Source organism: Cyclospora cayetanensis, unplaced genomic scaffold (genome assembly GCF_002999335.1).
Source record: "Cyclospora cayetanensis isolate NF1_C8 unplaced genomic scaffold, CcayRef3 CcayRef3_contig_15, whole genome shotgun sequence".
NCBI lineage: Eukaryota > Apicomplexa > Conoidasida > Eucoccidiorida > Eimeriidae > Cyclospora > Cyclospora cayetanensis.
This window is the reverse complement of record NW_020312092.1, coordinates 126,831-148,850: the sequence shown is the minus strand read 5'-3', so window position 1 is coordinate 148,850 and position 22,020 is coordinate 126,831. Positions and strand designations below refer to the sequence as shown.

Here is a 22,020-nt window from a genome sequence, read left to right as displayed (position 1 = left end):
AATAAAGAGGCGAAACAACAGCCTCTCTCAAATTAGTATCAGGTCCTTTGTCTCGCCGGTTTCTTTGTTTCATTGGTTTTGCCTTGAGGGTGGAATCGGCTACAGAGGAATGTGTGTGAATTTACACGTCAGCTATTTTAATAATAAGCCGATGTATCAGTTAAACAGAAGCTGTACTAGCCAGCAATATTTGAAGCTCTATGTTTGTTAAACTGGAGTTTCAGTTTGTCCTTGAAGCGCTTTCGCTAGTCTGTCCGACTCGACGGTGTGACCTTTACTTCGATCGTTTGAACGTTAACTCGTAATGGCAATGGTGTGTAAGGAGAGCACAGTACATATATATATACCACTCTGGTCCTCGCAGATATCGTAGAGAAGGAGTTCGAAGCTGATGGTCGGCTGGAAGCTATTGGCTGAGCTGTTGTACAGAAGCGTAGATGCTTTGCGCATGACGTCGGCTTTGCAGAGTTAAAGATAGCACACTAGGTGCTTCTCCGCGCAAGAAAATAGCCTGTACCTATATTAAGTTGAAAGCCAAGCTTCCTGCAATTATGCTTGTCTCATAAGTTAACCTGCTATAGTGCGTGAGGAAGAGAGCGGAGTCTGCACACGCCTTCCGGTGTGCCTCTATTTGTCATGTACCATAGAAGAGCTTCTAGTACTCCAGCTCAGCCAGAGCAGATAAGTCTAACGCATCGCTTACAGCAGTATATGATATACGCTCTAAAAGAAAAGCAAAAACGGCACATAGTGGCGCAATTTGTATACGCCGTCCGTTTCTGTGGGGTTGGCGTATACCGCTACGAACAGACAGACATCTGCGGCTAGTCAACGGAGGGCGCCAAGGAAGCTTACGAACGGAAAAGTACGCTGATTATGGAACTAGTAGTACAGCTATCTGAAAGGTCACTACCAGGATTGTGCTCTGCGGGGCCGCCTTGCGTTGCAGGTTCGACTGCGACTCGACAAATGGCTGGTACTTTCATGCTCAAAGGACGCACTTCCGTGTGAAACATGAATTGAACATAGTTGGATTGATTAATGCAAATTTGTGGATATGACCATTGGCTTTGCCACATATGGCGTAGGACGTTTCGGCCGTACCCCTGGTGGCTGCTTTGTGCATGCTCCGCGCAAATGCCATAGGCAGGCTTATCGAATGCACCCATGGGATTCCCAGTGTATGTTACTTCAGCAATTAATGCCTGGAGCTTCATGAGAAATATAAGGAGATCTTCCATTCTGAGCAGAGGATGCGATTCGCTTGCATAGAGGTGCCAAGACATTTATGAGCAGTACTGCCGAAAGCATCCTAGAAGGGTTTCTGTACAAAATTTTCATGCTGAAGGCACCTCATCGAGGCGCCAGCAATGCGTTCTTGGTGTAGGCTGCGCTCTGGCATTCCATCCCTTGGGCATAGAGTGCCTGCGGCGTAGTACGTGTATGCTTCTCGCCAGTCCAAGTAGCTATCTCCACCCATGCTCCATTAAAGTGCCCGTGGTAGTGAGCTTATGTGTAGAATCACAGAACCCCGTGTTGCGGAAGCGTGCAAGTCGCCTCCTTCTAAGCATTCGAGATTCTGGTTCATGGTCTAGTTCGAGCCACGTTGCCTCTCCGACGGACCGAAGGCGCAGGGCGACTGGTGCTCTGAAAGCTACGGTACTTCGACATAGCCATATCCACTCGCATTTGGCCCCTGCAGTGACTGCTCTCCATCGAGATGGGCAACCGGCGAAACCTGCGCCGAGCTTCATCACAAGAGGAAGACGAAGGCGACGTCTTTGATGACAAGTCGGAAAGTGGGTTGTTGGTAATAAGGCAGCGGTACATGCGCGCATTCGAATGGCGCGTGTGTGCACGTAGAAACAGCGCTTGCGTTGGACTGCGTACAGCCCGCAGCACGGCAACTGGTCTTCCATTTCTTTCGGCATTCTCACGTGCTCACTGTACTTATTGCTCCAGGATGTCATCATATCCTTCAAGCTGTTCAGCAGAGCAACTCTTAAGCTATTGCTATGCCATCGCAGACAGTCCATCGCACGCCTACATTGTCACGCGACGCTCGCCTATTCGCTAGTGGTGTATGTCTGCTTCAGTAAGCTCTGGAAGCGACGAAGAGGAGTCGTCTCGTGGTGTCGACGCTCTTGGCGGCAGCTCAGACACCGCAGTTGACGTCGGAGTCTCTTCTTCGACTCGCTGTGTTGCTGAGCCTGCTGTGACGGGTGGGCACTTCGCGGTCAGCACAAACCGTACAAAGGCTTTTGCCGAGGCACCAGCTGATGCAGAAACTCGAAGCAGTAGAAAAGCGGTTCCAGAGACGGACGTTGGCGGACCGCGCCGAGGAATCCCCCGTGGTGATGGTGGCAAGCCTAGAATAAAGACGACATGGCAGGTTGGTCGGTGTTGCTGTTTCCCACTGACATGTCTGCTAGCCCTGGCGTTGGGTGGGAAGCAGCAGCAGCAACATTGAATGCTTTTGCACGCAGCTTATGCAAGAAGACCCTTCATTTGTTCCTAGAGAAACTCGCTACTTCTTACACGACGACCGGCGCGACTGCGACGGCGAAGAGTCTGAGGCATCAAAGCAAACCTCCGATAGCGATCCCGAAACGTCGTTGCCTAAAAGCACGCAGACTCGGTGAGTTCCTCTGCGGCTTGAATGGCGGTTTTAGAGGGCGTTTTAACGTCTTTTTGCAACGCATGGCGATGCGAGATGCCGCACTCCAGCTGCTCGTATCTTGTGCTCAAGTCATGCGCGGTGGCGACCCTTTCTGCGTCTCGTTTTGCAGTGTGGGCCAAAGTAAGAAGCTTTGGACGCCGGATGAAGACAAGGGTGTGTGGAAGCATGATATGTGGGAGCAGCTGCAGAAGGACGATGCTGAGGCCCTTACCACTGCCAGTAGCTGGACCAGAGGACGATCCAGTACGTCTTGTAGTGACAGCCAGTTGCCACGTGCCCTAATGACGTGCACCTAAGCCATCTGACTGCGAAACGGTTCCCTTTGCTCGCATGCGTTTGCAGCACTCCCCGTAGTTTGATGTTGCATCGTATGAGACGCAGGCAGACGGGGTGGATTCTACAGTTTTGGGAGGGGACGCCGGGGAGATAATTGGGGGCCACGCGCTCCCCGTGGCGGCAGGTAATACTGTTGGATGCTTTGTAGCTCCTAAATGCCCCTGCCTCGAGGGCTTCTATCTGTGAGCACTGCAGCTTGATGACGTAGGCTGAGAAACTAAGTGCCTCTATTTCTTCAGTGCTCGAAGTCATATGCCGCCAGATTAGCGTAAAAAGCTGCGTCCCCTGATACTCTTTGCTGCCTTTTGTAGGTCTGGAGGCTCTGATGGCTACAGCCATGAGTCATGTAAGGGACGGCCTTTTTCGTCGTAGAAAATTTCACCACCCACACCTTCGAGAAGTAGCAGTCAGGGCCTGTCTCGGGCATTGGGCGAGAGCTTCTTCAGTTGAACGATGAGTGTCGTGAGTGCATTTGTGGCATTTGCATTCAGGGCGTGGAGGATGGCGGCCGAGAGGCAGGAGCAGAGGGCAGGGCTGGAGTGTCGATGGGCGGAAGCAGTACGTCCCTAGACAGACTGCGGCGGCGGAGTGAGGTTACTTCGTCAACGGCGGCTCTTCAAGCCTATAAAACTGTCTGCACTATCACAAACCAGACCCGCGGAGTAACACTTTATCTTCGCCCACCAAAGCCACATGTGTGCATTTATATAGGCGCAGAGAAGGAATCGAAAATGCCTTTTTATGTTTGCTGTGGTGCCCTCACGGTGGAGAGATGATCTTGTGATAGGGTGTCACACGCGCCAGACGCTTGCGGTGGGGAACAATTGTGTTGCATTCAATATTTTCGCCGTAGTTGCAGTCCTGGCTGAAAGCGCTGCTGCGCATACGGATTGTGTAGTACCTCCAGGCTGGGGTTTTAGGTCACTGGTATCCTTCGGCTATGATGCATCAAGTGAAGCCTGCACATTATCTGTTGCCCCTCTCAATCAACCCTTCAGCTTGTTAACTCGCCTACGTGCGTTGTAGTAAGATCCACATGCCGCCTAGAGACCTACGAATTGTGGCTACGCAGCAAGGCTCCATAATGCAATAGGGCATCGTTTGGGGCTTCCAGGCCCTTGGTCTTCATTCAACGCATTGGGTGCTCATCCTTTGGCTTGCGTCAGGATGGGCGTATGTAGAAATCTAAGTGCCCTTTGGGCACTAGAAGTGAATGACTCGCACGTGAAAAGGCGGTAAATTTGTTTAGTGTTTTTCTCTAATAGTTCCATTTGCTCTGCACAACTGGCGGTATAGGGGTGTCGAACAGGCGTTTGCGGGTGCGAAGAACTCTATGCTGTTGTCTGTAGCTTTAGTGCTTCCTATTAAGCAATGGGCCCCGTGGGTCCGTTTTAAAAAGCACAAATGTGTAAAATTACCCACAGAAAATCCCGTGTATTTTGGCGGCCCCTTCGGATGAGCAGCCACTATACTGTGCTTTTTGTAAAGTTGAAGACGACGGGTGTGCTACGCTAGGTGCAGTCGTGCTGTGTGATTATCATCTTGGTGCCTTGATTGTCACCATTCTTCCTATGGTGCATCTGTGCTCTAGCTCCCTAATTGAGAGTAGGATATGTTAGTAGAGTGAAGAACTTTCCATTGGACATAGCCATTCCTCGTTTAGCCTCTGGGCTAAAATCAGAAGACCACAATAAAAGTGGCGGGGGATCTTCCTATGACAACAGACTGGCCAAAGTCAGACTCTTGGCCAACGCGGGTTCACATCCAACGAGTGCTCCTGTCGCCTCTGTCCGCGGTGGGAAAGCTTCAGTGCTGTGTGGAGAGCAACGAGTGTTGCGCGGGCTCAGTGAGTGCCAAAGTGGGTCATTTAGCTGTCTTCGCCTTCCATATGATCTTTCCTATTACGAATCCATCCAGCCACAATCGGGAGGTCTAAGGGGCAAGCTTCAAGCGTCTCTGGCACACCACGCCTGCCAATTGCGTGGGCAGCAATTCGTTGTTGCTTGTCCTTCACACGGGACAGCAACGCTTGCACATCTGGTACCCGTTGCTTCCACAGCCTTTTTAAAAGATTTGGAAGACAAGTGGGAGATATGCACAGCGAAATGTCAGTGGCGTCCTTGCCCTGAAACATGTAGAGCAAGACAGTTTGCAGGAACTTGACAACAGACTAAACGTTCACTGTTCAAAATGAGCATGTATGTGTGCGAGCCCTACTACGTATGAATTCTGGTGCGCTTATTTCTCAGGTGTCTACCACAAATATCAACTGGTGGCGTACCTCTTCTGGTGTAAGACAGCATGAAAACAAGTGGCGCATTTCTTCGCTACTAACGATATCGAACAAAACTGAACAGACAGTAGCAATTACACTGTTGCTTTCTTTTTGTGCGTTTTTCCCCCAACTTTGTACTAGGTCGCTTAGAATGTGGCTGTTACGCGCCTTCCAAGAGCTTTGCACATTGCGTGCATTCCACTTTTTGTTGGACTTGAGCAATGCCCCACAAGGAAAGGCTTACGGATCGCTCTTAAACTATGCAGCACTCACTGTCATCCGCCATGATAAAGAAATCGCCCTCTTGCACAGACACTTCTTGCTCCACAAGGCCTCGAGAGCTCCATCCATTACCATTTTCCGCCCACTCAATGACTCTGAGCAAGGCCTGCCTGAGGATGCACTTGCAATTGTACACAGAAGCTAGAGAACAACAGTGAAACCTACACTATGACAGAAGGTCTTGGAATGTGAAAACGGCTTTTCTCCAGCCCCTCAAGGCGCTAAAAATTGCCTCAGCATGCAGCTCTCTGCGTCAACACGTCGTGAGAATGTAGCAAAGCTATTGCGCTATAGCTTGCCTTCGCGCTGCAGGGTCCACACTTCCCTTGGAAGTGTCCACTCCACTGGTGTCCTGGCATTCGGCTTGGCGAGCAATATCATCGATCAGCTCCTTTTTTGAGGGCCACTTGAACAACTGCGTCTCTGCAGCGACAGCAGCATTCCTCACTGGTGCCTCAGCCACTCGAGACAAAATTCCAGAAGCAGAAGACCGTCTTAGGACGAGAAGCCTCACGAATCCACAAGTAGCGAAGCGCAATCTTTCTCCTGAAATCGCACCACAATTGTTTCTAACAATTAAATGATCCCACCAATAACGTGTTCTGTGAGATCACATTGGATTAGCAGCTGAGCTTACAGCAACAGATCAGAGGATAAAATGTACCTCTCACGTTGAAAAACTATAGATGCTGTTTGGATTCATACATTCGGAGTGGCACATTCGAGTTATTGGTTGCTGGGTGTAAGACGGGGTGGAGAGTACGCTCAATGCTGGCGATGCTGGTGACCAAATATCATAGCTGTGCTAACCTGCATCGTCGAGTGCTAGCAGGCCCATACTGCACGTGCCAAGTTCTGACGTTCTACGTAAGGCACTCTCAATAATCATGGTAATGCTGCTTGCTTTTCTGGGGTTTGCTTGTTGACCAGATGGAGAAGATTCGTCACACTTCATTCGTTGCTGACTTGCCAGAATATCCTCTTCACACAGCTTAAGGATGTCTACTGCAAATGCTCTGGGATTTTTGCTGCCGTTCCATGGTCGTGAAGTAACGATTCCACACGCCGAGTCGTTTCTGTACACGACATGTCAGAGTCCACAGATATGACGGGATGAAAGCAAGCTATGGAGCAAGGGCGGGAACAAAACCTAAGCTGCATATAGCCAGCTACAGCAAAACTATTTTCTAGGAACAGGTTCTAGTGAAGTGCTACGTAGCTTGATTCATTAAAGGTAGCAACAACGCAGCATAATATCAGTTGAACACTGTCCCCACCACGAGCGTTTATCCACAGGGGTAAGCGTGCACTTACACTAGAAAGGCATTGGCGTGGACTTTGCACGCAGGATCCAGAAGGGTCTCATCAGCAATCGCGGCGTAAAGGGAAAGCCTCGTGGTAGCCTTTCGTCTGTCGCAGATCCGAAGGCGCTGCAATTCAGAAGGAAGTATCACAGTATTGCTGCTAGCGAAACCTTAGCGCTTTCCTCTATTCGATTCTATGTAGGAATGTCCAGTGGAAGCTAAATGAATAGCTTGAATACAGGCCCAAGGACAGCTGGCGTAGCCCGTGTATGAATGGTACTTTAGGATACCTGCAGGGTTTCTAAGGGAGTCAGGAACAAATCGAGATACTGTGGGTATCGCATCTGTTGTTTAATACGGTGGAGTCTCAGAACCGCCTCTCGCGAGAGCAGCGGCTTTTTAGTCGCTTCTATCAGCAGCAATAGTAATGCTGCCTCCTCCTCAGGTAGCTTGTCCTTCACTAGCTGCTCGCAGGCTTCCAAAGTGTCTGCCAGGAAACAAAGCGCCGGTACTCGGCCCACACATTCTGTTCCAAAGTGTTGGAGCAGTCTTAAGCTTGTTTCCAGTTGCGCGTGGTCTGCACTGTGTACCGATGAATGCTTTAAGAGCCGTTGAACTATTTCCATCATGCAGTCGAGAAGCTTTGTGGCTCGTGTCGAGGAGATCTTGTCGCCCGGCAGGAACTGTACTAGTCTATCGTCTTCTGGGGTGCCCCAAGGATCATCTTGGCAAAGGCCTGCAAGCGTCGGTGGCTCTGAAACCATTGAAACGCCGGCTACCGGAGAAGGAGATCTTTCTGTGTATTCTCTGGCGGACGCCACGGTGGCAAAACGAACGCGCCGATTGCGCGCTGCAAGACCTCCGGACACATCAGAGAGTACAGTATTTCTGGCATGTCTAGCGGTTTCTGCTGGTGCTTGAATATTTGATTGGGGTTGCGATGATGCGGAGACAAAGTCGGACTTTCTCCGAAGGATACTAGTTTCAGGGCAAGAAATACGCCGGATGCTTCTGGCTTTATAGGGCTGAGAACCGGAGAAGGCCACTTTGGCGGGCTCGCCAGGCCATCGGGTGCGCTGGTAAACGCGAGATGCTGCCGAGAGCTTCGCAACGGAAGTGTTAAGAGTCATACGGTAACTTGGGAGCTCAGGAAGGTATTCATGACGGATGCAGCCTGTTTCAGCGTCAAACCAGCGTGGGACAGATACCGGCAGCTCCTGGCTTACTGATTCTCCCTCTTTGTGAAGCATTGCTTGCACCTCCTGTGGCAGTGAATCCACTTGCAGTGGTGTTTCGTTAAGCAAAAGAGACAGCTTGCGGCTCCCCAATGCACCGCCTTCTCGATTATAAGAAGGATTCTTGTCTGTATGTAACTCCACAAGACTTTCAGAAGAGTGTACACATTTCCTATGAGGGTGTGCTGGCTCCAAATATGCCGGCTGCGCCTGTGATTCATCAACGTCGCCAGAAGCAGGGCCTTGTTGGGATGGGATCCTAGTTGGCGTCAAGCTGCAGTATAGCGGCGTACAAGTCCCCGGTGTAGTGCTAATTTGGTACTGGCCCCATGCTGGCGACATATCGGGAATGGCCACAGCCTTTGAAGGAAGCCCACCGGAAGCTGAGCTGGAGGACAGAACACCTGGTAAGACACCGACATACTGATGCTTAATTGTGGAAGGCATATCGCCTCTGTTGCTTTTTAAGCTGACATCAGATTCATCAAACGACGACGATAACCTGTTTGTGGAACTGCTAACTGGCTGCACAATGCTTGAGCAGCTGTTGATAGAAGGACCGCCGCTGGAAGTGGATGCCGTGTCCCAAGCACCCGACGGATGATACATAGCACCCAGCTCGCCTAGCCCTTCTGGTTTCATAGCGGCTACTATAGGAGCCTTTACGGGCTCTGTAGGAGCCTTCACAGGCTCTACTGGAGCCTTTATGTGCGGAAGTGGCGTGTGGAGTGTTTGCTCCATAGTATAGAGTACTGCTTCACAACTCACTATAAGGGGAAGCAACAGTTCCCTCCAGCAGCTGAGAGCTTTGTCGCGGTTTTGCCAGAGGAAAGGGGCATGCAGTGCCCTGGTGCTGCGGAAGGTAATTCTTCAAGCAGGTCACTTGGCAGGACGGTCTTCCTGCGAAGTGCAGCTGACCAACATTAATTCAGAAAGAACTTGGCCCATGCGCTAGTTCTCTTTAGTAGGAACTCCGTAACGCAGGCAATCTGTGAAATGCCCTGCAGCTAGCTCCCATACTTGTCGAAAAAGTGAGTCAGGATATACGCCTATCTGCGCAGGGTACATCTGAATATGGGAAGTAGTACATTGCAACAGTGGAAGGATAAGGATTAGCAAGGTATCAGCAGCAATTATAATTCGATTTCCACCATAGTTGAGGGAAAAGGATAATGGTTTTGTGACAGACCGACCGCATGTGCATCGGTCGTCAGACGGTCACCGGGTAGGCTGGCTCCTGCTACTCTACAGGCACTTTGCAGAGCTTGCATCATTCTATACTTCGCAATAATGTATGTCTAGAAGGCGGTAAATAATCGAGTAGCTGATTGGACTACTTAAAGCATACTGGATGGTTTCAAATCCGGAGTTTCTCACCTGGGAGCACTAGCAGTAAATCCTGCGCGCATAGATCCTTGCTCTGGGAAAACGCTTTGTCGATGCTGGATATACACTGGAACATTTAAAAATGACCTCAGTAACATAGTTCAAGCATTAAGGGCTTCATTTCTGGGGTATCTGGTGAGATATTCAGATCACAGATCCACTCCAACCTCAAGGTCGCATATTTGCAGAGCAACAGGATCTCGTTTCTAGACCGGGACATACATATACTAGCCTGCCCGATACAGTTTTTCTGGTGGAAATAGGATTCATACCCTTTTTCCTGAACCCAACTACAAATATCCGTTCAACTCAACAGCTTTTTTCCACCCATGCACCGAAGTTGCATCAACTTATCCAGAATTAGGCACTTTGAATGTACACAGCAAAAGTACAAAAATTGCTGGAGTTGCAAAGGCGCATAGAATTCAATAAAAAGTTAGTGTGCAAGTTAAATCTGATTCACAGGACTTTATATACACTAAAGCGTTTCTATGGGAATGCTGAAAATCTTCGAATTTGCACTTGAATAACATTCACTGTGCTCTTATTGGAAATGAGCTTTGAGTCTGCGTGCTTAATCTCCTTACCAGCTTTGTGGCCTGCTCATTCAGACTAATAGATCACCCAAACCTTGTTGTCGAGTGGAAGAAACGAGTGATGTACAGGGAATGCATGTTTTCACGCATCCACACTCGTACTGCTACACTTGCTCGAATCTTCCTCTCCAGCTCAGGTTATAACGCACGAAACTGCATGAGGTTCCTACTGTGTGAAGCTGTGGCACTATCGGCATAACGGAAAAATCATGATCAATAGGAGTCAATGAGTATCTGAGGGTGCAAATGCCGTAAAGATAATTCGTGGAGGATTGGTGGCTAGCCTAAGCTGCAGGCATATCTCACTTGCTCTAAAAATTCCCTTCAACGGCTCCTTTTTTCATTTTCCTCCCTGTGGACCTTGTTTTCATTGCTTTGAGGGCAATAAAAAGGGAACTCCTCTCCTGTTTGAGCACGTTTTCATCAAAAAGGCATTTTTAGTACTAACTACTGTGCCACATACAACTATTGCCTTGATTACCTTCCCTTTAAGGAGACGCATATCCAGTTGCTTGCACGCATCAAGCTTGGGTGAGAGCTGCGCTTCAGATGCACTGCGTAATGCAAGTAGCGTAACCTTCCTGATGTACATGATAATTTATAGTACAAAAGGTGAGGATCGATCAAGCTTCATTTTCATGAGCTTCCTAGAACCAGCTTCTAGGGTTCAAAAAACGCTGTAAGGCATTTGAGTTAGTAACGTGCGCGAGCCTTGGGCAGCTAAAACCATCAGCACAGCGACGAAGTACGCGGTTACATCTGAAAAAAGAACCCAAACCAGAGAAAATGACAAGCCGTTGTATGAGTACGGCTGTGACGGAGTGTGGCCTGACCTGAAGATGATATGATATCATTTCCCATGCCAAGGTCACGCCCACTCAATTCGAAGTTTGCCATTTCCATGTCTTCATAATTGGGCAAATGACACACTCTCTGAATATTTCAGTGTATCTTTTTTTGGGGTGGCTTAAATGGCATAAGCTCCATTGGAAGAAACAATACTTTCACTCAAGCCGGAATTTCACCCAAACACTGTTTTGTGGAACGCGGATGCCATTCAGATTTCCATGACTAAAAGTGTGAATGTGCGGATTCTTCGCTATCCGCCAAGGCATCATTTGGTAAAGGATATCTGCCATATAATTCAAGGATCACGAAGGACCTCATTGGGAAGGTGCGTTTAGACATGGCGGCTATTGCAACTTGCCTGATACCTCCAACGAAAGGGTTAAACAGCATTCCCGTTTGTTGTAAAAGCAAAACTGTCTTAATTTTGAAGAGTTTCGAATCCATACAAGAAACTGAATTAGCGGGAGTCGGTTATCAGCACTTGCCTAGTCGGTGGGGCTTCTATGACCTTAATACCACTCAACAGTGCAAGGTCACGTTCGACTAGGCCAGCAAAGACCACCTGGAAATTGAGTATCTGAGCACATCAAGCATCCGTACAATAAGTTTGCTTCTCGGAGAGAACCTAGTCAAGTTCACCTATATCACAATTACACGAACTTGTGATTGCCCAGAATCGTCTTAAAGCTGCATATAGTCAGTTTTAGGTGAATTTAGCTTCACAAACAAGGAATCTGTAACCATTATTCCCCCTTATGATATATATTGCCTTTATGCAGAATTTGAATAGGGCAGGAGTAAAGTGCTCTGGCAATCGCTCCGCTTTCTCTGCTTACCCTGACCAATTCTGATAGTAGTGCAAACTTGTTTGAATTCAGCTCGACTACGCACCAAACTAAGGCTAAGCTCAAGACTTTGATGAGATACCTGCCTTTCAATTTTAAATTTGGAGTAGAGATGAGGCTATATTCAAAGCAGACCTTTCAGTAAATACTCAAGCTTGCGTATTTCTGAGCTAGGCATACGCGCACCTTTCAGGCGGATAAATGTTGATATTGTGCCACACATTCCTAGCCTGCTGTCTAAGCTGGACGAAAAAGGAAGTCAGAGGGAGCCCGTGCTTCTAGACAGCCTCAGACAGCCCCTCAACGGCACACTTGCTTGTGTTGTAAGAGTTTAGATAATATTTTATAGCTTAGCACTGCGAACGCATGAAAATGCCAAAAAACTTAACAAGCGAATTGTGCCATGTGGAACTAGACTCGTTGGCAGCAAAGAAGATGCTTCAGGTATATCAAAAGACCCTCACCCCGATATTGGCGCAGGGAATGGGGCTGCAAAGGAAATAGCCACACTTGGGAACCCATCAAGGGTAAACTGTGCACTGACGCAACCTCCGATTGATGGTAAAGCACTGCTAGCGTTACTTGATGCTGCACTTTAAGTGGTAATGTCATTTGAGGAGTTGGCGCAGAAGTGCAGCCTGCTTATTTGCTCGACGGCGCAGTTAATGAGGCTCAGATTTGATGAAGCCCGACAGAACCTAGATAATGGCGACGCTACTACCCTGAAGTGCCACCTCGATCCATAAAGGGCTACCACCTGGTCAGTCCGTGACTCCTACGTTTGATTCATGTATCATGGATATGGCATAGGTGATCCAATGGAAGGCGCGTATTCGTCCACAGCTGCGCGCTGTGAAGATTAATGTGCCAGAGGGCGCCAGAAATCAGGGCCTCCTGGTTCGCTCAACAACGCTTATTTTGTGTATGGTAATCGATATAGAGTTGGTGCCTCAGCCAGAAGAAGCAGAGTCCTTATGCGGACGGCTCAGCAGCGCAGTACAAGAAGGCGGATACGAGCATGCATCCCGTTGTGTTGGCTCTGCCCCTGGATCGTTACTAAGGAATTTAAGTGAGTCATCAGTCAATATACAGCAGGAGTGGGCAAATATCAAGATAGTGTACGCGAATGTGCACTATGAGCAGGCTGGCAACCTGATGATCGAGCAGGCACCGTAATGAGATAATGCCAGCAACACCAGTTTATGTTCTCCCTTATCAAAAGTCCCCAAAGCAGGAAGAATAGCTGAAGAGGCAGGCGGATGGTTTGTCGAGATAGATAAGCAATGGTCCAGCAACACCTTTAAACATTGCCCGGTGTCGGTGCTCAAAAATGGACGAAAGGTAGCGCACGAGCGTGAATTTAAGCCAGAAAACAGGATTTGTGTGGATCAGAAGCTCCCCACGTTTCATATTGGCAGATTGCTGGATAAAATACACGGAACAAGAGCGTACTCGATTGTTAAATTTACAGATACCTTCTCACAAATCCTCAATCACCCACATAACATGCACTTTCAAACGCACTTTTAGACCCAACTATAGATATACGCCGCTGAGAATTGTTAACACTCCAGCAGAACGACGGACGCAAGGGTAGATGGCTGTCTCCAGGGACGACGTCTTCACATTCAACCGAAACTTTCGAGAGATGCACTGCATGGAGTGCGTGAATTTCCAGTTGCTGCCGGGAAAACTGTGGTCTGAAAAGGCACTCAAGTGCTGGGTTTTTGTGGTACAGCGGTTTTCCGGGAGTTGACTGGAGTTGGGCCGTATCCGGCTAAACTAAAACCAATCAAGGCATCGCTTTTACCCAGAAGCACCTGTAAGGACGTTGCAAAGCTGTTTGAGGTTCCATCTTACTGCTTAAAATTTTACTGCTGGTTTTGCTCGGATATATGTATCGAACCGATGCACATAACGCTAAGATGGGTGCGATTTTGCTCTCCGAGGCTGCGACTTATTCAAAATGTTTGTTCTCATGGCTTCATCCCGAACCCAGCACCGTTATCCAGTGCGAGAAAACGGGTCTCTTTGCGGTGTGGTGGAGCATACATGCGTCTACGTCGTTCTTGACACGTTCAGCAAATTTATCCATTTCAACTCACTTCCCAGCCCGGTCACAGCTCATCATGGCTTGTTCTATGCGAACGCGCGTCTAAAGGCTCCACAGGATTCGTAGGAGCTTTATTACTTCCAGGGATCGAAAGCTCATCAGTGCTTTCTGGCGTGCTCTTATTACCCACGTACACACTGACCAAATCATGAGCACTATGACCCGCCCTACGCCAGATGTACAGATGGTGCGCGCCACACACACTCTTATGCAGTATTTGCCACTCCACGGTCACAATAGTCTAATTGCTTGACTTTAGTTTCTTCGCTGTGCTAACTGGGTGTATATTACGGCAGCTTACCCATTTAGCCATTGGTCTCCCTCATTCCTGGTCTACACTGAGGTGCCCCTCCCCGATCCGGGCCTGGACCTGGTGGTCCGGAGTCCGCAGCCAACCTTTTGTAGCGAAGGATTTCATAGGACAGCTGGGTAGGGCATGCGAATGCATGCGCAAAGCTCGAAGAAGAACGAGGATGGAAGTACGATTGCTGACATAGACTGTGTGTTTCGCGGCTTACAAGTGGATCCTGGTGATTAGGTAGGATTTACACGATGCAGTAGAAGGGGAGCACACGAAGACGTTTACGGCTAGCTGGGTAGAACCTAGTTTCCCGAGATTCGGTGCTCCTTCCTGCTCTATCAGCTTCCCTTAAAGTAATAGTTATTATAAAAATTATCAATATTGGCTTCCTATAGCAATTTCAAAATTGTACACATTATCAGCCGACTTTTCTGTGCAGCCAATCGTCCCGTGTGGAGACAAAGCATCCATATGGAGCTGTGGAGGTGCCAGATTCTCGGATTATCGAGCGCCAAGTACACCGTCGTTAGCAGAGAAGCAGTTACAGACTTCGCTGCCTGCAGTGGATTTTCCGGCCCTGCAGTTTGCATCGTTGGGCACCATGGTCGGTTGTCCTGTCTACCCTTCATAGTAGTCGCTCTCCAGCACAAGCTTTGCCTGAAGTTGCTATCTTCATACATGATTGCTTGAATACTTGTTTAAGGTGATTTCTACACCAGAGTAACGCGCTGGAGCTCTCAAGTAAGCTACGCCTTCACTCTTGCCTAAGCTTCTTTTGGGCCTGTAGAATAAAGTTGGCATGAGGACATTGCATTGCGAGCCGCCAGGAACTGCTGAACTGATATGTATTTTGTTGCCCCTTATACATTGTACCTGTTTCGTGTTTACTTGTAACAGGAGTCTCACACAGCAAGGTACTCCGACAACAGCGAGTTATCGCGCTTCCGCGATGGTGTTGGCGTGGGCTCTTGTTTGTTGTTGGTTAGTGCGTGTATCTTTCTCTTCGTTGATTTCGCATATTGATTGATACACCCCTGACTTTTCTCACTAGTACTCCTTTTCTTGCTTTTCCCCCTCAGAGTGGTGAGAGGGTGCACGGCAGCGTTCGAATTCTTGCTGTGTCGGTCTCGACACGTACGTACGGAAGACGAGGGCGTGGGCTTGACACGAGGGAGGCAAGGAAGAACTAGAAGGAAAGGTGGGCTAGCGCACCTTTCCTCCCAGTTCCTCTTTGGAGCGAGCAGACAATTGATTTATTGGTTTGCCAGTTCGCAGCTGTTATTTATTGAAAAGTACTGTAAGCTTGATACAATATGAAGCCATGATGTGTGTGCGTGTGCTAGATGCTGAATGCAGTTAGCTGTGAATGCTTGGAGTGCGTAGAGGGTGCAGCTGCGCTCACTCTATCTGTATTCCTTCTCTTGTGTGAGGAAATGCGTAGCGCGCGGGAAGAGGAAGGCAAGAGCTGCTTAGAGAAAGACTCAATAGGTTTCTACTAAGTTTGTATTAAGTCTGGAGTTCAGCGGAGACCTTAGATGCATCTTTACAGCCCATAGGCCCGCTTTCCAGAGAGTCATGGGCCGCGGATTCATTAATTTCATGCTCGATTGGAATCTGCCCAGAGCTTTGTATGCCTAACGTAGGATTTTCCGTGTTAGTTGATCCGTTTTACAAACTGTTGGAGCGATGTACCCGTCGAGATGATGCTTATCGACTTCAAGCGTAAGTTTTGCTTGTTGGCTGGGGGCCGTTAGTGGCCTGCAAACATGAATTCAGCAAAAAAGCAATAGTCTGTAGTTCAGACGTCTTAATGCGTGGTAAAAGTTTGCTTAGCATAAGGATGTCGCTCAAATCTGCGGTGTCGTTCTACTAGGAGCAATCACATGGCAGAGTAAGCACTGAACAACCCATTTTCGGACCAGGCGTGGATGACTTACGCAGTGATAATGGTAAACACATGCCAAAAAGGCTGGAACTGATGCGATGGAGAAGAACGTCAGTTCAGGCGGTTACACCGTCACCCAAGATCACCAGTTCAAAGCTTTCAAGACATAAAATTTGTTTTATAATGGACCCTTTCAATATTGCTCAACAACTAGACTGTACTAGAAACTATGATACTCCCTAGAGCTTTCAGGGCTTGGTGAAGGGAATATCACATGCGAGAGTGAGCAACAGAGAGAGTTGTCAAATCCTGCTTGCTGCATTGCTGGAAACCCTCGATTAAAGCGTTCCTGTATAGATGGTGAATCACACTATGCGGAATAAAGCTAGTGAGATTGTGATTAACGCGTGGCTGATCAGTATTCTGTCGGAGTGCCACGCTGGTTGCTGCATGGGTCGTCGGCTCCGGCAAGCAGACAAGTATGATCAGATCAAGGGCAATCAATAGCTCCCTTTAGTGCGAAAAGTATGCTTTTTCTTTATGAGCGCTCTGCCTTTGACGCCATAGACAACTACCTGTGTTGTGGCCATCTAGATGCGGCTGGCAAGTTCACAACTCAATAAGGCGATCTGAAGTACTAAGTGTCTTGGTCAGTTCCGCCGCATTGTAAGTAGAATTATATGGAATGCTGTCCTTCAGCGCTTGTAGAGGCTTGAAAGGCCTCCAGTTATCCTTTGATGCCCTGGTGCATGTGCGCTTTCCGCCAGCGCTGGTTTGGCGTCTTGCGTCTGGAGCTGTATTCCTACGAGTTTAGCTGCTTCTGACAAGCCCTAGCCCATGTTCCGTGGCGAACCGTGGCGTACGCCCCCAAATGTGTCAAAGTTCGCTCCATAGAGTCCGCCGGGAAGCCGGCTACACTGCACGTCACGAAGATGGCTAGCGCTATTTCTACCAATCCCTTTGCTTCGCATGATCCACAACAGGCAAACGTCTGTGGATCTGCAGGGGCAGTAGAAGGAACTCAGCTGTCTCGGCAGGAAACCACTGGGAGTTACTGCGATGGCTCCCTCGCCAAGCGTCCACCTAGTGTGCCTTGCGGCCCCTGCAAACAGTCCAACCCTAACGAATCAAAACCAGCGATTCCAGGGCGTTTGCTTTCACAACTCAGCAGCGTTTATGCCACCGGTGCCGATCCTTTCACGGAGACGGAATCATCGGCAGGGGAATGCAGTCAGACACATTCTGGAAATGCAGGCTTTGCGTGCGTTGTTTGGGAGTTGGAAAATCTACCAGTGAAGGGAGATCTCGTATTGAGTGCAGTGACACGGCTGGAGCACTTGAAGGCGTGCAGCGACGAGGTGAGAGTCACGTCATCCCATTCCCCCATGCCCCCCCCCTCGCTCCCAATCCGTCCCTGTGTAAAAAAGGCCGCGGCTCATGAAGACGCAATGCAGCTCGCTGGTTGTGCATGATACAGCGGCACGGGGGTGCCATGAAGGGCTCTCTTTTCTCATGCATGTTAATGCTTTATGGGCAGGCACGTCTGAGTCTGCGAGGCCTTGTGGCTCAGCGGCAAAAAGACTTGACAAAGTCGGTGTCTGTTCTAGGGTGAGTATTTCGGTGGGGGGTTGCTTGACTGTATCGTATTTACCGTCACTACATGGGGTGACTTAGCATCCCTTTTTTCGCCAGCTGTCTGTTGACGCGTGGCATGCTCTCTTGGGCCTGCAATACAGCTGCCACGCTGCTACAAACATTCCTATTGTACGAGCCCGTAAGCCTCACTCGCCTGCACAGCTAAGCCCCCTGCCGTTCGTTGTGATGCAGAGAACTACGCAAAGGGCTAGAACGCTTGCGGCGTGAGTCGACGGCCATTCGTGTAGGGCTCTCACAGTTTCGCCAAGACTGCCTGCTGCCTTCCTTGGACATCACCAAGCAGCAGCACGCCAAGCTTCTCCTGCAGCGCGAAATGCAGCAGTTGCTGCAGATCCAAAGGATGGACGCGATCCTCATGGCGGCGGAGAACAGCTGTGTGAACCGCCAGCTGCCGCTGCAGGCTGCCCTGTTGATGGAAGGCGCAGCACTTTTCCATCCCCCTAAAGGCACAGCGCCCGAGTCCTCTGAGCCGACAGGAGCTGCTCCGCAGGTAGAGCTGGATGCTTTGTTGCGGTCAGGGATACAGAAGGTGCGTTGGTTCTTCCCTCAGGAGGAGCAGTCTGTCTGATCCTGTCGTGCTGGAGCCTCCAACCCTTGAAATTCTGCCAGAAGTGCGTGTGTCGACACAGATGCAACACATGCTGGAAGCTCTCAAGGCGGATTTGAGTGCTGCCCTGCAAGCGGCTGCGCGTTCGCTGCCTCCACCACCATGCGGCTGCGGTTGGCGACTGCCTGAGCCTTTCTCCCGCAGCGCCTCTCATGGAGGTTCGTGGAGGTGTAGGACAAGGTCTGGCACTGCAACAGCAGGCGCCTTCGCGACAGGGGAAGGTGCCTGGCCTTCATATTACTCCGCACTTGCAGCCTTCGCTCTGCTGCCACCTTCCTCTTCCGTCGGATCTGCGCTTTCAGCCGCTGTGGCAGCGGCAGCAGCTGCAGCTACCCGTCAGGTTCTCTGTGCCTTTGTGCCAGCGGACGCTGCTGCCTTCTCGGAGGTGGACACCGAGAGACTCGAGGCTCAGCGTGCTTGCGCGCGTCTACTTCTTTGTCTGGAGTCAAACAAGCCGTCCTCTGGCTGTGCGCTGCTGGGAGCTGATGCCGTTAGTGCGCTTCCCTCTGCGGGGAGCCTCGCATCTTTCGTCGATGAGGCAAACAGTGTTGCTTGCTGCATGACACTGCTGGGGGTTCAGTACAACATGCTTGCGGGTGCATCTTCGCTGATGGTGTGGCACGCGTCTAAAGCTCGACGGCTCCTTGCGCAGGTGCATGCGGAGAGGAAAAACACCGAGAAAAGTCGCTCTGAGGAGAGTCCCTCTGAGGGGGATCTTCTGGAGTTCCTGGGAACTAACCCTGCCTCAGACTGCAGAAACTCAGCCGCCTCTGCTCTATGTTGCGATGCGCCTTTCAAGGATACTTACGACCTCGTCGTGTCTGCGACGCAGCGCCTGAAGGGGCTGCCCTCGAGTCTGCGAATGGCGTTGTTTTTGCTGCAAGTTCGACAGCAGTTTCTGTGCCAGCGCAGCACCCTTTGGCAGCGCATGCAGCAGCAAATGGCCGAAGTGCTGGAGGCGATTGATCTGGACATGAGTGGCCCCACAGCAGTTTGTGATTGTCTCAGTCTTATGCGCGCCGTGCATCTCTTTGTCGGGGTAGGTGAGACTTTTGTTCTTGCAGAAGATGTCGAGGCTGAGCGTTTGCTTGCAGCGGAGGCTGCAGCAGCAGCGGCTGCAGCGGTGGCAGTCGACAAAAAGGCGCCGTCCTCAAGGAGCTCTCAGGCGTTGAGCGCAGCAGCAGTGCTGGCGGCAGATGCCGCAGCTGCTGCTTCTGCCGCTGCGTTATTGGCCCCAGGAGAGTCGAAGCCGCCTGTTGTAGAAGAGGCTGCAGCACACGGGGGCCCTTCCGTTTGTCGGCTCTCAGAAGTGCTGCTTCTCCGTGTGCGAGCAGCGATTGAGTCCTTACAGGAGACTCACGTCCGACAGATGCTGCAATATGTGCGGGCTGAGACATGGCAACGGATACCTGTGTTGCGCCGCATCCCCCTTGTGGTGCTTCGCGCGTCGAAGTTGACGGGGGGGGCACTGCCACTGCTTCCAGAAAGCGTAAATCCTTCTGCCATTGCGACGAGCGAAGGCCATGGGAACGCTGCCGAGGCAGGGGGGGGCATCAGCCGGCTGTGCAGCGGTTGTGGGGAGGTCGTTGTGGGCTTCTCCCGCGGCAATCCGTTCTCTTCCTGGCAGCCAGGGGTGCCCTTGGGATTTTGCGCAAGCCCTGAGGCAGTGCTGGGTAGACAAGAAGCTACGGCTGATGTCGAGTTGGCAGCCATCGAGGAGGAACTGAGAGCAGTGGGAGCTTGCGGCAGCCGCAAAGACGAGCCGCCGGTCTCAGTAGCTGCGTCTCAGGCAGCGGCGAAGGCGTTGATGCAGTACTGGCAGCTGGCTGTTTCTGCCCCTCAACTGGCAGCCGCGGCAGTTCGGGCGATGATCCGATTGATGGGGTTCTATGTGGCTGCTGTTGCCGCGTCGACGCTGCCCGAGGAAACGTGCAGCTTGTTTGTGGCCCCCCCCCCGCAAGTTTCGGCTGTGTTTGTGGATCCAAGCAGTCGCTCGAGAGCTGTGGCGCATGCGGACGCCGCAAGGCTGCGGTGCCGCCTGCCGCACCTCCACTGGCTGCTGTATCAAGTGGACAAAGATCTAGGGCCTCTTCAGAAGAAGCTCCTGAGGGGCGGCAGCATTGCCTGCAACGACCTTAGCGGTAGCCACACCTCCGCTGGATCCAGAGTACAGCAGTCTCCACTCTGCGGCTTCTTCCGGCCTATGGCGAGGCTGGCGAGTCCTGGGGCACTTTGGGGTCTTGCAGAACGCGTCGCAGCCGTTGAGTCTGCGAAAGACTTGCTGGAGGCTCTCTCCCAGCAGCTCCACCTTCAAGGAATCGTTCAAGGGGTCGGAGAGGGCGATGGAGAAAGTCGCGCATGGCGAGGGGAGCAGCTGCGGCGGCTGCCAGCGGCGGTGGGCTGCGAAACGCCGAGGGGCCTCCTTTGCAGCCTACCGCCCGAGGAGCGTCAGCAGCTCTGGAGGTTGCTCGCAGCCACTCGCTGCAGTATCGAGGACTTGCGGGCATTGGTATACCGACAAGCGGCGGCAAGCCTCTGCCAAAGCACCGCCTTTGTTGCTTCTTTCAAGCAAGCGGCTGCTGAAGGCAGCACAGAGGGGACTGCCGCCGTCGCGGCTGCAAGAATGGCTGCGGCGAGCAGCAGCAACGCTGCTGTCCTACCACGTCCTCCGGACTCCATACCGCGTAGCTATGCAGCAGCAGTGCAGCAGCACAGACGGGAGGTGGCAGATCTGTTCTGGAAGATCCGGTGTGCAGGCAGTGGCAGCATCCCAGCAGATGTGCAGCTGCGTATTTGGAGATGTGTGTGGAGTCAAACGGTAGCCGACGCCATAGACGCCCTGAGTGTGGTGCCATTAGCGGCCGACTTCGTTGAGCGTTGTCTGAACCCAGGCCCTCTGGTGGCTGTTGCGGAGGCTTTGCGGCTGGTGATTGCAGAGGCGCGGCTGCAGTATGGCAAGGCTGCAGCCGCTGCAGGCGTGGCCCTCACCACTGAGCACAGCGCGTCTGGATCGCTCACGAATCTTGCATGCGGGCACCCCACCACAGCTCCAGGCGGGGCCGATGTGCAACCCGTGCATGTCACCGCTCCTACGGAATCTCTCCTGGACTTGAGAGACGCAGATTTTGACTGTTTCTTGGATGTTTGCTCGCGCACGGCACCGGAGATTGTGCGGTGGTGTCATGAGCGGCACGAGGGCTCTTCGGGGCATCGCGACGAAGAAGAAAAGTGCAAAACCCTGCCGTTGCGCATCATGGTCCAAATGCTGCAGCGCCTGGAAGACGTAGGGCTTCTGCAAAAGGGGCAAACGGCAGACTTTGAAAGCAAACAAAGTCAAGCCCTCATGCAGATAATGCAGAAGCCCTAGGCCACAGTGCACCCTTGCTTTGAGGGGGTCAGTCGCTCCCGCCTTCAACCCCTCCCGTCTTTTACGACTTGAAGAGTGGTTGTCTGTGAGTACGAAGGTGAGCCTCCGCTCTCGCATGCCTAAAACGGCGCATGGGGCAACAGCAGCTCTTGACAAGCAGCATCCCCATACCTCCCGGAAGCTGGCGTGCGCCGGCACGTTTCTAAGACTGTGCAATGCTCGCGCCTTCCCAGGGGTGCTACTTCGCACGATCGAATGGGCCGGTTCTCAACGCCTAGATGGAATTTGGCTTTAGTCGCTACG

At 51.1% G+C, this 22,020-nt stretch overlaps 3 protein-coding genes across 3 annotated transcripts; 2 read left to right on the top strand and 1 right to left on the bottom strand.

Moving 5' to 3' along the window:
- The first annotated feature begins 1,720 nt into the window (after positions 1–1,720).
- On the top strand, positions 1,721–3,608 carry LOC34622555. Its single transcript, XM_026336826.1, has 7 exons — positions 1,721–1,799; positions 2,097–2,392; positions 2,487–2,638; positions 2,790–2,923; positions 3,056–3,140; positions 3,328–3,362; positions 3,508–3,608. The coding sequence occupies exons 1-7, from the start codon at positions 1,721–1,723 to the stop codon at positions 3,606–3,608; spliced, it is 882 nt and encodes a 293-aa protein (XP_026192611.1).
- Positions 3,609–4,883: 1,275 nt separating this feature from the next.
- LOC34622556 lies at positions 4,884–8,853 on the bottom strand. Its single transcript, XM_026336825.1, is given in 7 exon segments — positions 4,884–5,141; positions 5,298–5,365; positions 5,565–5,683; positions 5,873–6,119; positions 6,384–6,649; positions 6,888–7,003; positions 7,117–8,853. Coding segments are annotated over 7 exon segments (2,811 nt in total).
- An 8,166-nt stretch (positions 8,854–17,019) lies between these two features.
- On the top strand, positions 17,020–22,012 carry LOC34622558. The gene is made up of 5 exons (XM_026336824.1): positions 17,020–17,445; positions 17,625–17,695; positions 17,915–18,233; positions 18,373–21,578; positions 21,718–22,012. Exons 1-5 carry the CDS (start codon positions 17,020–17,022, stop codon positions 22,010–22,012), a joined length of 4,317 nt encoding a protein of 1,438 aa, XP_026192609.1.
- Positions 22,013–22,020: the final 8 nt, after the last annotated feature.

Excerpts from the sequence above, each read along its gene's own strand:
- LOC34622555 (XM_026336826.1), top strand. The coding sequence starts at position 1,721 with ATGGGCAACCGGCGAAACCTGCGCCGAGCTTCATCACAAGAGGAAGAC. Across the intron at positions 1,800-2,096 it reads CTTTGATGACAAGTCGGAAA|TAAGCTCTGGAAGCGACGAA; the intron begins GTGGGTTGTTGG and ends TGTCTGCTTCAG. Across the intron at positions 3,363-3,507 it reads TGGCTACAGCCATGAGTCAT|GGCGTGGAGGATGGCGGCCG; the intron begins GTAAGGGACGGC and ends ATTTGCATTCAG.
- LOC34622558 (XM_026336824.1), top strand. The coding sequence starts at position 17,020 with ATGGCTAGCGCTATTTCTACCAATCCCTTTGCTTCGCATGATCCACAA. Across the intron at positions 17,446-17,624 it reads TGAAGGCGTGCAGCGACGAG|GCACGTCTGAGTCTGCGAGG; the intron begins GTGAGAGTCACG and ends CTTTATGGGCAG. Across the intron at positions 21,579-21,717 it reads CATCGCGACGAAGAAGAAAA|GCCACAGTGCACCCTTGCTT; the intron begins GTGCAAAACCCT and ends CAGAAGCCCTAG.